We start from the raw sequence: 16057 nt of genomic DNA, 5'->3' as shown, positions 1-16057 counted from the left end.
AAATGTCAGTCACATTCATTATGACACATGTCATGAGATGTTTCTTTTTCTTTGTCTAGCCAATAGTTCTTTCTTCTTGCAGTTGATTTCCTGTGGATACCATACCATGATGGCATTTCATGAGTTTTGACTCTAACTGTCAAAAAAATGACACTAAACAAAAAAAAATTAGATGATAAAAGACAATTATTCTACTATTTCCTGCTAACCAGTAGCGTCACTAAATACCGAAGAATCATCCGTCGCATAATAGCAAAAACAGTGACGCAACAGCCTTTAAGGAGTCCACGACCCAATTCGCGATGGTTTCTAGGCTCACGACGACTTCGACCGTTTACCTATCCCCACAAAACCATCGTGCGTCTCTCTTGCGCTCGTGCCAATTCCACATGGTGCGACCAGGATGGAGAGTTGATCATGGTAGCGAAACCATTGCGAAATCGAACGCGTCGTGGGACTCGCTCGTCCTACTAAACGAAAGTGAAATCGAGGTCGGTTTTGCACTTTCACTTGTTCGCGTCTAGCCCAGCGAAACGACCAATGGGAATTTGCGGATTCGGACAGTGGCGCCCGCCAACTCTGTTTGTCATTCGGCCATCTTGAAATTGAACGACGTTTTCTGTCAACAGTGTCAAATGACAGTGGTGATTGATTTCAACTCTCAAATGTCACTTATTAAATAAGATTTTATTTCAATAATCAACTGCAAAAAGTTTTACCAATCCAGGGGGCCTATTCTTGAAAGCAGGAAACGGAAGTGTTGATAGAATGTGACAGAAGAAGTTGACAATGGCGTGTTCCTGTCACATTCTACAGGTCTTTCTCTTGATAATATCCCTGGTTTCAAGAATACGCATCCAGGAACACGTGAATTTGACATTTATGATGCGTCATTTATATCACTAGGTTATGTTGAGTTCCTCCTCCTCTGTTATCCTCTTTAGAGCAGTTTGTTTCGACCTCCGCCACTGAATTCTAAGTCGTATTTTGTCGGTTTGAATAAATCGAGTCATGTCCTACTTTCCGGCCTGCGGACATCTAGAATTGATTCTGTTTGTTGTTGTTGTTGTCTTTTTTTCGACATTTTTCCTCTCCATTATAAAGTTATTACTTTTAAGTTATTAGGTAACGTTGCGCCACTCTGATGGCGATTCGTTCCGGTGTTAGATAAACCCTGATCATCTCATTGTATAACTCCAGGTTAACTTTAATCTTGTTAGTGATGATCAACCCTAATAAGGAAATAAGAACAGAAGTATCCACCAAAGATGCTTTTTTTTGGATCACTCTGTATACCTACACAATAATACAGATGAGACAATCGTGGGGACACCCAGTACATGTATACAGGGTGGTCTAGTTTTAAGTGTCAATAATTAAATAATAAAAAATAAGTTGACTTGCATTATGTCATTTTTCTGAAAAACGTTTCCTAAGGAAGATACAGTCCTCCAAATTTCTATTTAAAAAATCGTTTTATAGTTTAAAACTGAACATTCAAGTCCAAATTTGTACTGAATAGTCTAAAAACTTTTTTACTACTAGGAATGGTCTTATGATTCGCTTTCTCAGACTGCCATCCTGGTTGAGTGTCTGAAACTGGCATTCAAGAACTAAAAAAAGTCCGGAAATCAAGACAAAGATTGTATTGTGAATGAAACTCATTTTTTACTACTAAAAATAATATAAAAGTTGACTTTTAATGCTAGAACTGACTTTACTAGGACTAAGGAGAGTCCAAAAGTATATTTTCAAGACTTTAATTGGTGTACAACTCAATTTTCTGGACTGGACAACAAGTCTAGAAGTAAATTAAATTTTCGGACTATTTTATTTATAAAAATTAGTTCTCAAAACTATTATTGTAGCATTTGGTACCAAAATGTTTTACTTTTATTACTGAAGAAACTTGACTTTTGGAAATAGTCTTAAACTCGATTTTTCAGTCTTAAAAAGCACTAAAAACAGTCTGAATTTCTTAGAGATGCTACAATTTATTGCACCTATGAGTGTAGAAGTCAATTTAATAGTGAAGAAGCTTGAAATAACATTTTCAAGATTATGGTCAGTGGACAAATCAGCTTTTAGGCCTGATAAGTCAAAAACTTTGTAAAGATAGTCTTGAAACTCGATTTGAGACACTGAAAACAGCCTTAAAACACTAAAAACAGTCTAGTTTATTAAGAAATACCCGAATTTTTAGCACTGAGGTGTCTATAAGTCGATTTAATAGTGACAAAGCTTGGAATGCTATTTTAAGTCTATGAAGAATGTAAAAATTGTTTTTTAAGTTTGCTATCTCAATAACTTGGTGAAGATAGTCTTGAAACTCGATTTTCCAAGCTGAAAGCAGTTTTGAGGCACTAAAAATAGTCCAGAATTCGAAGAAAATGAAAAGCAAAGTAAAAAGCACGAAAAGTTCGTTTTCAAGACAATTTTCATGAATCTAATGTCAATGTCCTGCATCTAAGACTATTTTCAAGACTAAAATATTGAAATTTGTCTTCAAATTATGAAAACTTACTTCAAATGCAAATTTTAAGCTTCTGATGTCACTTTTCATTAGTTCAGTTACATTTTGGGGTTCAAGTCAATTTTTAAGGTTTAAATGTATGAATTTGTAGTAACAAATTCTTGAAAAAGTAGTTTTTATGTCTACAAGTCAATTTTTAGTATTAAAGTCTCTCGATTTGCATGAAAACTGGTTACAAACACAATTTTTAAGCTTCTGAAATGTTTATCTTTTCTAATTCAATTTTCAAAACTAAAGTCTTTTAGTTTGCCTGGAAACTATGAAAACTGGCTACAATGATATTTTTTAAACTTCTTAAGTGAATTTTCCGTTTCCAAGACAATTTTTAAGTTGGATTGGGTTAGTTTTGGGTCTTTGACCGTAATAACGTGTAATAAAGTGCTTGTTTCAAATTTGTTAAATATTTCTCCAACGGTCTGACAGTTATGACAAAAAAAACGATTTTTTAAACAGAAATTTGAAGCAGTTTTCAGGAAAATGACATAATGAATGTCAACTTATTTTTTAATTGGCTATGGATTGGTGAATTATTGACATTTAAAACTGGACCACCCTGTAGATAAGTTTTCTTTCTGTTTCAGATAGACGACAATTCAGGACCAACCAGCCAAGAAAAAGAGAACCACAAATTTCCCAGACCTTGTTTTAGGATGCCAAAACTGACGGGCGAAAGCTGGCTGTTTGGACATCCTATAGTTTGCCAGGACCACCAGAGATGGACGAGCTGAAGAAGAAATGGAGGACAAGAAGAGCCCCTCCGTCAGCGGGGGCATCCTTCTCCCAGGATGCCGATGCAACTCTGGGAACTTCCCGAAAGAGAAAATTCTTAGACTTCTAGCGACTTCCTCTTCCAGACCTATCCTTTTGGTCTACAGCGATGGGAGGGTAAAAAGCAGTAGTCTTGCTTGACCCATCTATTTCAGGCCGCATTCCCAGCCAAAGAATATTGGTCATCTTTCTTCTATCATAATTTCTGAAGATAATTTGGAAATAAACCACCTGCAACTGATAAATACGTTGTTCTACTAAAGTACTTAAAAAAACACATTTCCGAACATTGTTCTGGATTAATTCAAGGATTTTCAACTTAGATAAGCATACAATTCAATGTTTTGCATCCTTTGTTGATCGAGTACTTCCTCTATTGACTTTTCTTATCAAAATGTCATAGTACTACACCTAACCTAGATTGGAGAACTTGGAGGGATGAAACCGATTGCATACGACGGACGAATAAGGAACTCCCGTTTGTTTAAGGTCGTGACTGACATAATTTGTTGTTATTATTAATTACAAACGAACCACAATGCACCATTAGAAGCCTCTTTGTATTCAAATCCATGTGCCGGTTAGTATTTTGTGTGAGAATACTCGATTTCGCTTTCGTTCGCTGACCCACTTTCCGCCACATCTATATAGAAAGTGCACAACCGTCGGCTGTTTTAATACTTCGGACTTTAATTTGATTATTTTAAAGAGGTGGCCTACTTTTTAAATAGACTCTCGTTTTTTTCCTAAACCGTGTCCAATTAGGTTTTTTTTTCTAATTGTCGATGTTAAGTAATGCCCCCGAAGAGAAAAAACGGGCTTGCGGTTTTGCCGGTTATGCCATCCTCGCGATGTTAAAAGAGTTGGTTTTTCAGGGAACTCTTCTTTAAACAACACCACTAGATTTCAATTGTTTACCTTGAAAATCACATATTTATATGACGAATTTTGTTAATACTTTTTTTAGAGTGCTTGTTTATAGTTGGTTGGTCTTATTAACTAACCTAAGATGAAAAACACAACTTCACGCATCAGACCCAGAAGAGAATCTCATCTAAACAACTAGGAATCAAAATAACAAACATATTGGCATATGGTTTATACGAATATTATTGGCCAATAATAATATCTAATAATTGAATCGTTGGTTTCTAGATGAAGTTTTTGATAGCTGTCAACCTAATCCAAATCTATAACTCTGCTGAATTTCACAACTGTCACTTGACTGCAACTGAAAATACACAGTTCACACAAGAATATCAACCATAATTTAAGCACTTTTCCTGAAGAAAGCTGAAATTTATGAAACTCCACAATCTATTAACCAAAAAAGCCAGCTGGGCCATTGCTCTACTATATTCTTATTAGTTTATAGCTAACAAAATTTTTTTCTGTTTTCAATCATTAAAATCAGGCAAACATTTATAAATAGTAGAACTGACAACACTGTATTTATTACACTTAAAAACGCTAATGTCAAGACTAAAAGAGAACAAGAAAGAAAAATATAAATCATTTTGTTTCTTCTTTTTAATTACTAAACCAACTTTTAGTAATTAAAAAGCACCAAAATCTATTACCTAACCAAACAAAAACCACTAACCTAACCTAAAAATATAAAATAGCGCAAAAAAATACAACTCCACGTTTTGGCGCCATTTTTTCAATTACTGAACAAATTCGAAAAATGAAAAATTTGAAAGTGCTTTTTTTGTACTTATATCACTTAATTTAAGGCCCTTTCGCATAAATATGTCCTTTGCTGTGCATTGGAGCAAAATAAAACATTGCCAAAATTGCACTTTTTGTAAAAATAGCATATTTTGTGACACTCGTTGCTTTGACCCTAAATTACTCCCTTATTTGACAAGTTACGTTAAAATGTCATAGAAAACAATAAATAGAGCAGATTTCAGGCTTTCCAAAACTATCCCCCCATGATTCGATTGATTGCACCGTTTGGCCGCTAGAAGGCGTCAAAGTTCCTTCACCATGAAATCACATATTTTTTGACACACGTTGTTTTCACCCTAAATTGCTCCCTTACTTGACAAGATACGTCAAAATATTATAGAAAACAAAAGATAGAGCAGACTTGAAGCTTTCCACAAATATTCCCCCTCGAGTTGATTGATAACGTCGTTTGGCTGCTAGAGGGCGTCAAAGTTCCTTCACCATAAAATAACATATTTTGTGACACTCGTTGCTTTGACCCTAAATTACTCCCTTATTTGACAAGTTACGTCAAAATGTCATAGAAAACAAGAAATAGAGCAGATTTCAGGCTTTCCAAAACTATCCCCCCATGATTCGATTGATTGCACCGTTTGGTCGCTAGAAGGCGTCAAAGTTCCTTCACCATAAAATAACATATTTTGTGACACTCGTTGCTTTGACCCTAAATTACTCCCTTATTTGACAAGTTACGTCACAATGTCATAGAAAACAAAAAATAGAGCAGATTTCACGCTTTCTAAAAATATCCCCTCATGAGTTGATTGATAACACCGTTTGGCCGTTAGAGGGTGTCAAATTTCCTTTACCATAATATCACATATTATATTGTAAATATTTTTTAGTCATATTTCATGTATCTCTTAAGCCGGCCGAGTTCCTGGCAAAGAAATGGTTCAAATGTTAATTTTAGGTCTAACTCTGTTAGTTTTTGAGATATCAAAAAACCGACTGCACCAGCGTCTTTTCCGGGAAATTTTAACATAAAATGACACCAAGACGTCAACTGTAACTTGACAAATAAAAAAGTTGTATTTTTTGATGGTTCCAGGCCGCCATTTTCAATTTTCTGTCAAAATATTGACATGCTGCTGTCAAAATGTCTGTCAAAATATTGCATTCTGAAGGAAATTTCACGTAATTTCAAGAAATGAGAGACAAAAGCCACAGGTCGCCATTTTGAATTTTCTGTCAAAATATTGACTTGCATCCCATTTTAAAGAAAATTTCACGTAGTTTCTAGAAATGACAGACAAAATGGCGTTCCAGGCCGCCATTTTGAATTTTCTGTCAAAATATTGACTTGCATCCCATTTTAAAGAAAATTTCACGTAGTTTCTAGAAATGACAGACAAAATGGCGTTCCAGGCCACCATTTTGAATTTTCTGTCAAAATATTGACTTGCACCTCATTCTGAAGGAAATATCACGTAGTTTCAATAAATGACAGACAAAATGGCGTCGCAGGCCGCCATTTTGAATTTCCTGTCAAAATATTGACTTGCACTTCATTTTAAAAGAAATTTCACGTAGTTTCAAGAAATGAGAGACAAAATGGCGTCAAAACCTACAACCTAACCATCTAAAGGCCACTAACCTAACCTAAAAATTCAGAATAGCCCATTTTTTCTCTTCATTTTAATCACTAAAATAGTTACTTACCTAACAAGTGCATAAAGTGGTACTTTCCCGCACGAGAAGCAGTTAAAGGACGGGAAAGACGCTTTCCGCATGTGTTGGTGGTTAGGTTAGGTTAGGTACAAAATTTTTCCTATGAGTATCATTTTTCATTAAATTCAACAAAAATTTATAGCAAAATTACTAAAATGAAAGCCTTTGTTTTGCAAAGATGATTAAAAATGTATTCTTAATTGAGAAAGAATTTTTTTTATTTTGAAAGACTGAGAGCGGAAAAGTAACTTTTCTACACTAGGGCGGTAAAGCTACTTTTTCGCTCTCATTTTTTCTTCGCTTAAAAATCTCATAAAAAGGTTGTTGAAAATGGGTATTTTCACTCTACACATATAAACTTCAAAATAATGCAAACTCAAATTAATGCGGAAAAGTGCACTTTACCGCATCCGAGTAGAAAAAAATTTACAACAAATTCCACAACCTAACTAAATCATTAGAGTCCGGATTAAAAAGCACTAAAATTGTGAAAAAAAGCGCTTAAAAAGCAAAATCATTTTCCTCCAAAAATGCATAAAAATCTGTAAAAAAGCTTTAAAAAAGCAAAAACTCTTTCAGAGATACAATTTTTTTTACTATTTTTGAGTTCAACTTCTAAAAGTTTTCAAACTGCTTTAGAAGCATACGGAAGATTATAATTTGGAAGGTTTTTGAACTGTTTTGAACTGTAAAGAGCATATTGAAAGTTCTGGAAGGCTTTAGAGGCATTTGGAAACTCTTACACGGTTCTAGGATTTTTTGGAAGCTTCTAGACTGTTTTAAAAGACTTCCGAATGCTTTGGAGGTTCTGTAATGTTTTGAAATCTTTTTAGACTACTTTCGGAGCATTGAAGTTTCTGGACTGCTTTTAAGACATTTTACTTTGAACTTTTGGAAGCTTTTAAATTGCTCTTGAAGCATGCGGAAGCTTTTAGATTGCCTTGAAACTTTTTGAGAGCTTCTAGACTAGTTGAAGACTATTTGGAATGTTTTAGACTGCTTGAGAAGCATTTTGCAGTTTCTCCAGTGTTTTAAAACCTTTTTAGACTAATTTAGGAGCATTTGCAAGGTGTTTGGACAGTTTCAAGATCCTTGAAGGTTCTAAGGCATTTGAAACCTTGTAGACGTTTGAAGCTGTTACTGCTCTAGAAGTATACGGAAGCTTTTAGACTGTCTTGAAATATTTTGAGAGCTTTTAGATAAATTGAAAAGCATTTGTTAGTGTTCTAAAAGCTTTTGGAAGCTTCTAGTCTGTTTTGTAAGCTTTTGTAAGGCATTTTAGAGCTTCTATAGAGTTTTGGAATATTTTTAATTTTTTTTAGACTACTTTAGGAGCATTTGGAAATTTTTTGGTCAGTTTAAATTTGTAAATTGATACTTATACATTTTGCAGCATGTTTTTGTCGTTTAAATACGGCAAAAGTCAATATTACCACTTGGCCCAATGGCTTACTGTGCGACGTTACAGAACCAATAAGATTACGTCAAAACTCCTGCGTTTTTCTGTCAAAGCAGTTATTAGTTTATTTTTAAAAACTTGTTAGAAACTAGTTAAACCATACAAAAATAGCAGTAAATAAGCACAAAAAACTAAAATAAGCACAAAAAGAAGAAAAAAGCAAAAAAAGCATGAACAAAATCTGTCAAATGACGTGTTTTCGTATAAATCGTTCACATTAGATGTCAAAAGTTGGTTGCTTTTATTATTTACAAAAAGCTAAATTTCTAGAAATCCGGACTCTATAAATCATGATTCTAATTACAGGAAAAATGGCCGCCTGCAACTACTACCCATGAAGTACCATCACTAAAGAGCACCAGCAACCTTGAGAAGGAAAACTTTCCGTATAGCAGAACCGTCGGTTACGTAAAGTGGTACCATATTATAGTCGACCGCGTTTTCCATTTCACTTTAGTACGCCATCCAATGTCATTCCCCCAGATGCTTAACTTTCATGGGAAGTTGTGTGTTTATTCCATTTCGATGTAGATTTAAGTAGTACTTCTTTTCTTCTTTCTAAACGCATATTGTTTTGTGGTTCTGGGTGGCATAAACTCGTGGTTTAACCATCGACATAGTCGATTCGCGATGGATTGCACAAGAACCCAGAAAAGCAGTTCATTGGTACGACGTTCCACTAAGTCTGCAAAGTCTAGATGCGCTCTCAACCGTAAACCTATTTCAATATGCACGCCATTTTAAATTAAACAACGTTTATGAATCATGTGGATATATGGCTTTAATCAGACAGTTATTGGGCTGGCCAATAGCAGAACACCGAGTTGGATTTTAAGCCAATCACTTTTTTTGCTCGATTGCGACTTGGTACGTCCATATTTCGGTTAAACAGACAAGGATTTTATGGTTGTTAAAAATCACTTGTGAATATTTATAGTAGTAAAGTTAATTTATGAGCAGACGCCCACCGGTACTACCTTGCTACCTACGCGCTTCAACTAATGCTGGTAAAAATGATAATATTATTGCGACTATAGTAAATTTCAGTACTAAATTTAGTACAGGGTGTCATAATAAATTTTAAAGTCACATTAACTCGGAAACTTGTCTAGGTTATGTTCAAAAATGATCAAAAAAGTAATAATTTTCAAGTTCGGATCATTTTAAACTTCATTTAGGGTGACGTGGTGAATGGATTTTCTGCTGCAGACGAGCGAATACGTTTGTCATCTCCTGGTGACCCACTTCTACGTAAAATGAATGATGCAGCTCACTTTCAGTACCACACGATTGGTGAAAATCCCCAAAAATTTCTCCAGACCGGATCTGCAAGTCACCACATCGATTAACCCGACTTTTTGCACTGAAAAAGTCACAAAAAATGATTGATGAAATCCATAAAATCAGCTTTTTGGTTCAGTCTTAATATGAACGCTTAAACTGCATAAACTTAAACTATATCTAGTCGTAAAACATTTGTCACAAAATTTACATTTAAAAGATGTAAAAGTGATAATTTTTGGGTCAAAAAATTTTTGGAAATTTACCGGAAAATTATTGAAAAACAACTGTCAAACTTATCATGCATTCTAATGAGATAATTTAAGACATCTAAGCGCCATTTGCACCGTCATACTTTAAGCATAGCTTAAGTTAAGTGTGGTTTAGAGTGTGACTTTTTTCACCTACATTGTCACAGTCTGACCCACACTTAAATTAAGCTCGGCTTACAAAACGATGGTACAAACAGGGATAAATGATTAAAAGTACATTAAACTTTATTTGAATTGATATTAGATTGTTGTACAATTAATTAGAAAACGAATTATTTTTGAATTTTCAGATTTTCTAATTTTTTCCGGAAAATTAATATGAATTTTTTAAAAAATATTATTTATATATTTATCCCCTCTGGACAACACATTTCCGGTATAAAAGCTTTAGTCTTTCGGTAACGTGACATTTTTACTATATATGGTATACAGGGCGATCAAAAGACAATTTCAAGGGCTACAAATTGGTATATTGAACCACCCGATAATTGTCAAAATAACCGAGTTATTGACAATATAATTAGAGTAGTTTACAGGGTGCTTCAGTGAATTTTTAACATCCTTGTAACTTATTTAATTTACATTTTATACAAAAAATACCAAATATGAATCTCGTAGATTCGAAAGCAGAAATTCCCAATTTGAGCGAAATTTTGGTGCACTTTTCCAGAAAATCGTCCATAACTCGCTTATTTGAAACACCCTGTATAAACACACCGTATAACAAAAGAAAGCTAATGAACGAGGCTATCACGTGACGTTGAGCAGGCAAGGCTAAGTTGTCCCGGTTAGCCGCTAGAGGGCGTCAAATTTGACTCTCGTTTTTTGCAGTTTTTGCTCAATATCTCAGGAACGTTTCAGGTTAGAGATCTGAAGTTATTAACACAAATGCAACTCGATGGGATGCAACTTTTACCTTCTATACACTTCTTTGGTATCATGCACCGTTTGATCTTGAAAAATAAAAAACTGAAATTGTCAAGAATTTTCATGGGTGTGAGTGATACTTCTGATTTTTTTCAGAAAAATTTTTATTTTTAAAATTAACCTCAACTGCTTGAATACCTTCAGGTTAATAGTACAAAAATGACGAAAAGTGTCATTTGTTAAAATGTCATTTTGCAAGGGTGCCACGCCCTAAAATGTCAAAATTGACATAATTTTAAGGTCATCTCCGAAACGGTACCAGTTAGAGCAAAATGGACGTCAAATTTGTGTTTGCCAGGTTCAAATTTGTTAAAAAAAATCACTTTGATTTTGAGTTTGACTTTGAAAAATTAAAAACTAGTATTGTCAAGAAATTTCAAGTAAAATTTCTTTTTTTTTCAAAATTAACCTCAACTAACTAAATACCTTCAAGTTAATAGTAAAAAACTAATTATTTTGGAAATTTCAGATTTTCCAATTTTTGAAAACACCATTAGTTGTAAAACATTTGTCACAAAATTTACATGTAAATAAAAATTAAAATATGACAATAAGTAAGTCAATCTGAACTATTTTACTTTCAATTTTTGCCATTAATATGACCTACTTTAGTCAGCACATCTACACTTTCCCTTTCGATGTTCTCGCTTTCAATATTAGCACTCCATGATAGGTCTTGGCTATTTTCGTTGAGGTGCAAATTAAAGCTCGATTCAGATGAGAAAAGGCCACCGCATCATCAATGACGCAGTTTTTAAAACTATTTCTTTCTCCTTCTACAGTTGCCGTCGCATTAGATATAATCAGAGGCGTCCTATTAAAATATTCCCGAAAATAAATTCTTAAGCGGTCAAAAAGCCACTTGGCAACGTAGTACGGTTTTTTACTTGGGCACAATTAAAACAAATGCGGGTGCGGCCAGGGACAGATGGACCCTTTTACATGCTTTTACTAGCCGGCACTCTAAACGATGTTGCCAAGTTTAAAAAAATGTAGTGGCGGACAGGTTGAGTTTAAAAATTAGGTTAGGTTAGTTTCCGTTTTAGTCTGGTGTTTTGGTTGTATTGTTGATGGTCGCAGTTTGAGTTCACGTGTTATAAGTAAAAATCGTTAATTTGTCACAATGTCTCCAAAAAAGATTGGGAAGAAAGGTGTTGTGATACACAGCCAAGGGCGTGAAATTGTAAGTAACGTCTTAGAATTTATGAAGAAGGAGGCAGAAGGAGTTTCCATTCCTTTGAATAACTACAGGTATTGTCTTTGATTAAAAACGACGAAAACGTTGAATAATATAATAAATATCATTTTAGAGAGAGAACTATAGCAGCTACAGGGGTGTCTAGATCTACTGTGCAGAAATATCTAGAGAAGCACTACATGTTGAATGGGGAGGGCCAAGCTCATCATTTCACACTCCTACAAAGAAGGGACAGATTAAAAAATTAAAATTGGATAACATCAAACCTGATGAAATCAAAAGAATCAGAGAAATTATTTATGATTTCTATATTCTTGAGAAAAAACTTCCAACATTAAAAGGTAAGTTTATAATACATTAGGTATACCTACAGAGTCTTCAGAGTTTTTCTAGCAGAACTTACCATGTTTTTTACAATTAAATGTAAGCCTAGTTTGCTATATGTATAAACCTTGATAATGTGTTAATTGAAAATTTAAAACAACAAAATTTAGACTAAAATGGGATTATTTTTTATCTTTACAGGTATTTTGCAAAAAATTATTGACCAGCAAATCTTGACTGAATCCATTAGTGTAAGCAGCTTAGGGCGATTGCTTAAGAACATTGGATTTAAGTATGTTTTACATCTTGGCAATCATGTACATCAAAATAACTTTATCTTTTGTAGGTGGCAGAAGACACCAGACAAAAGAAAATTCTTGTGTGAATCATATGACATTCGCTTAAAACGAATAAATTTTTTAAAAAAATTGGTGCAATACCGCTCAGAAGGTCGCAATATTGTATATACAGATGAGACATACATTCACAGTAGTCATATTCATGACAAAGGATGGTATGATGAAAGTTTTAAAGGCTTACAAAAACCAATTTCTAAAGGACAACGCCTTATAATAGTGCACGCAGGTGGAGAAAAAGGATTTATTGAAAATGGATTGCTTATATTTAAGTCAGGTAATATTTATGTACACCTCAAACCTACTTAAGTACTTCCTCCTGCTTAAATAAAATAAGTTTATATAACAAGTAATTAATAAGTTTAACCACATTTTACACATCATATAAGACACATAATGTTTGTACTATGATTTTTTTTTTTTTTTTTTAGGTTTAAAAACAGGAGATTATCATGATGATATGAACCATGAGAATTTCATGACTTGGGTAAAAAAGCAATTGCTTCCTAATTTACCTGACCGCTCAGTCCTTATTATAGACAATGCAGCCTACCACAATGTTACTGTTAACAAAAATATTACAACGGCTACTAAAAAAGGAGATATGTTAAGTTGGCTAGTGGAAAAAGGAATCCCAGCAGATCCTCATTTAACAAAGCCAGAGCTGTATCAAATCATACAAGAAAATAAATTTAGATTTCCTCCACAATATAACTTAGATAGGCTGTTAGAACAACATGGGCATCTTGTGTTGCGTTTACCACCCTACCATCCAGAATTAAACCCAATAGAAAAAATTTGGGCTTTGGTTAAAAATTGGGTAGCAGCTCATAATACCACTTTTAAATTGTCTGATACCGAAGCTTTAACAAAACAAAAATTTCAAGAGGTGTCTGAAAAAGAGTGGTTTGACATTTGCCAGCATGTAAAAAAGTATGAAGAGGAGCTCATAAAAAAAGAGCATATTTTTGATGATACAGTGGACCAGCTTATTTTTACTGTTAACACTGGTTCATCTGATGATAGCGATGAAGATTCTGGTGATGATGATGAATGTGATGCCAGTTTATCCGAAGAAGAATTAGGATGCTCACTCCTAGACTAAGTTTTGGATTTTTGTTTTATGTTATGAATTCGTAATTTGTATATGTATATGTATTTATAAATAAACAAAATTATCAAATTTATAAAAATATATGATTATTAAATTTAACAAAGATAACAAATTTTAAATATTACCTCTTCTTCATGAAACCCTGTATATCAAAAACGATGCAAAGGCAAGCTGAAAGTTACTTTGAGACTTCATTTTCAAGGTCTAGCTGCACTGTAGGACCTTCAAATTAAGAATAATTGAAAAAAGAAACCAGCTGCCTATTTTTATCTTCCAATAATTGATTAATTGCCCCAAGACAATGTTTTTTTGTGGTTAACATTGCCCTAAGTTAAGTTATATAATTTGGATTTAAACTAATTGGTATTTAATATTCTTCATCAATCATCACCCTGCAGCTACAGCAGAAAAATAATTTGCACAGATCTTTTTAACCGAAACACACTGTATGTTTTTTTAATTTACCCTTTGCTTGTTTTCTTGTTTATTTTTTAAATTAATATTTAAAGAAATGGGACCAGAGACCTAGGCCAATTTTGTTCTCAAAGCGTCAATATTATGTATGTATATGTATTTGGTTTGTTTTATAAAACCTACTTACCTATCCTGTTTTAATACAATTTATGAAATGAAAAAGCAAAAACTACACCTATTTACGTTAATTAAATTTCATTTCACTGAGCAGAGAATAGCACGCCATTGACTCGCTGCATCAACTTGGAAAGTAACGAAGGCAGCAATATTTAAAGCGAGACGTACAGAGATCGTGACATCATCGTTTGATGACGGCCGTGGCCTTTTCTTAGCTGATTCGAGCTTTACAATAGGTTCCATTATTGTATAGGTTCCATCTGAGTTTCATTAGCCAATCATTTATCAAGACCTAGTTAACTATTTTAACAAAAACGTTAAAATAAGGTTGTGTAAACTATTTTGTTTTGTAATCTAATCAGTTCGTCGTACTTCCTTAGAATATACCTTTTTAATGCATCAGGTGGCATTTTTTAATCTAAATTTAGAGGTGGTAGTACCATTTCAACCTTGGTGGTGATATAAAGATTTATTAGTTGGCCAATAACACTGACTTATCGCAAAACTCATGATGGTACCAAATAATATTTTGTTGTTTGTTGCCTCTGTATGAATCAAACTGTGGTACCACTTTGTGAAGGTCATGACAACAGTACTCAATAATTTATTACTGTTAAATTGAACGTGATCAATTAAGGAAGAGTTGGGTTAAGTTGTGCTAGTTGATTTGAAAGTAGTCAAACATTCTGAAAGACTACAAAAATTTGAAAAAAATTAATATTATTTATTAAAGTAATTAATGCTTACTCAGCATAGACTTATCACTTTATGTAAAAATAATCAACTTAATTAACACTGATATAGTCAACATTGTAACAAAAAAAATCACCAAAACATCCGGGTTATCCACTTCTGGACTATTGCAAAATGTCGATCACGTTTTTGGTCTGGATCGCGTAACCAATAATCTGATTAATTATGGCCGAAACCCGAATAACCTAACCTTATAAAAAGGTGTTAATAAACCATCAGCCCAGTAAAAGTTTGGTAAAAGCACCATTAAACACGACAAAGATTAGACGTTAAAATCATATGATTTAGTGGGTAGGAGACCTTTCCTTGACCTTTTCCGAGTTGTTTTACGTGTTTTATTATAATAATTCCAAAACTAAAACAACCAGACAAGATAATTTTGAAAATAACCTCCGTAATCGACGAAAGGGTCATCCGTTATCCCTCAGAGGGCATAAGCAAGACAAACACTTTTTTGAGAATCGTTAGATCATATAAAAGTGCAGTTATTTGCTGATTGGTACGGTTGAGTTCAAGCTAAATAAATAAAGACGATAAAATGTTGATTTGTTGCAAATGTTGTCAAATTTCACTTACAATTATGTATTTATTAAACGAATGAACAGCTAAGATAATTTGGTTTGCTTCATCCTGTATACAGAGTATAATATTAATTATACTCTAGACAGTTGTCACGTGATTAACTTCATAATATCCTGAGGTTATGTGACAATTGTCATTAAAACTGTCAAACAAAAAATGTAAGAAGTAATTAAAAGAGGCGCAGTTGGTTGGATTTTTTGTTGTTTTACATGATTTTTATTGCACTGGTTTTGTTTACTTCATTTCTGCTAGATGCAATCGTTAAAACCAGCAAAAAACTCAAATTTTTAAATTTTCTCACATAAAATACCAAAGTGAGCACAACCATACAAGCTACGATGTGTTTGAAGTGACACAAGTTTTCAAAATTGTCTCTTTGCATGTTGGTTGAGTTATCCAACCATAATAGCGGTTGATGAGCTCCAATGGATCATCTGCCAGAGCAACACAATTTACAAATCAGCACCAAAAGCTCACTTTTGGATTAGAGCCTT

The 16057-nt window shown here is 33.7% G+C and overlaps 1 protein-coding gene across 1 annotated transcript; it reads left to right on the top strand.

Moving 5' to 3' along the window:
• Positions 1-11352: 11352 nt before the first annotated feature.
• Positions 11353-14210, top strand: LOC145729143 (uncharacterized). Its single transcript, XM_081979783.1, is given in 6 exon segments — positions 11353-11896; positions 11956-12037; positions 12040-12184; positions 12369-12459; positions 12514-12800; positions 12955-14210. Coding segments are annotated over 6 exon segments (1407 nt in total). The 5' UTR covers positions 11353-11768; the 3' UTR covers positions 13629-14210.
• Positions 14211-16057: the final 1847 nt, after the last annotated feature.

The sequence above is a fragment of the Ips typographus genome, linkage group LG5 (assembly GCF_016097725.1).
Source record: "Ips typographus isolate SLU linkage group LG5, UJ_Ityp_2.0, whole genome shotgun sequence".
In the NCBI taxonomy this organism is placed as follows: domain Eukaryota; kingdom Metazoa; phylum Arthropoda; class Insecta; order Coleoptera; family Curculionidae; genus Ips; species Ips typographus.
The sequence above is the reverse complement of the archived record's forward strand: the minus strand, read 5'-3'. Positions and strand labels throughout refer to the sequence as shown.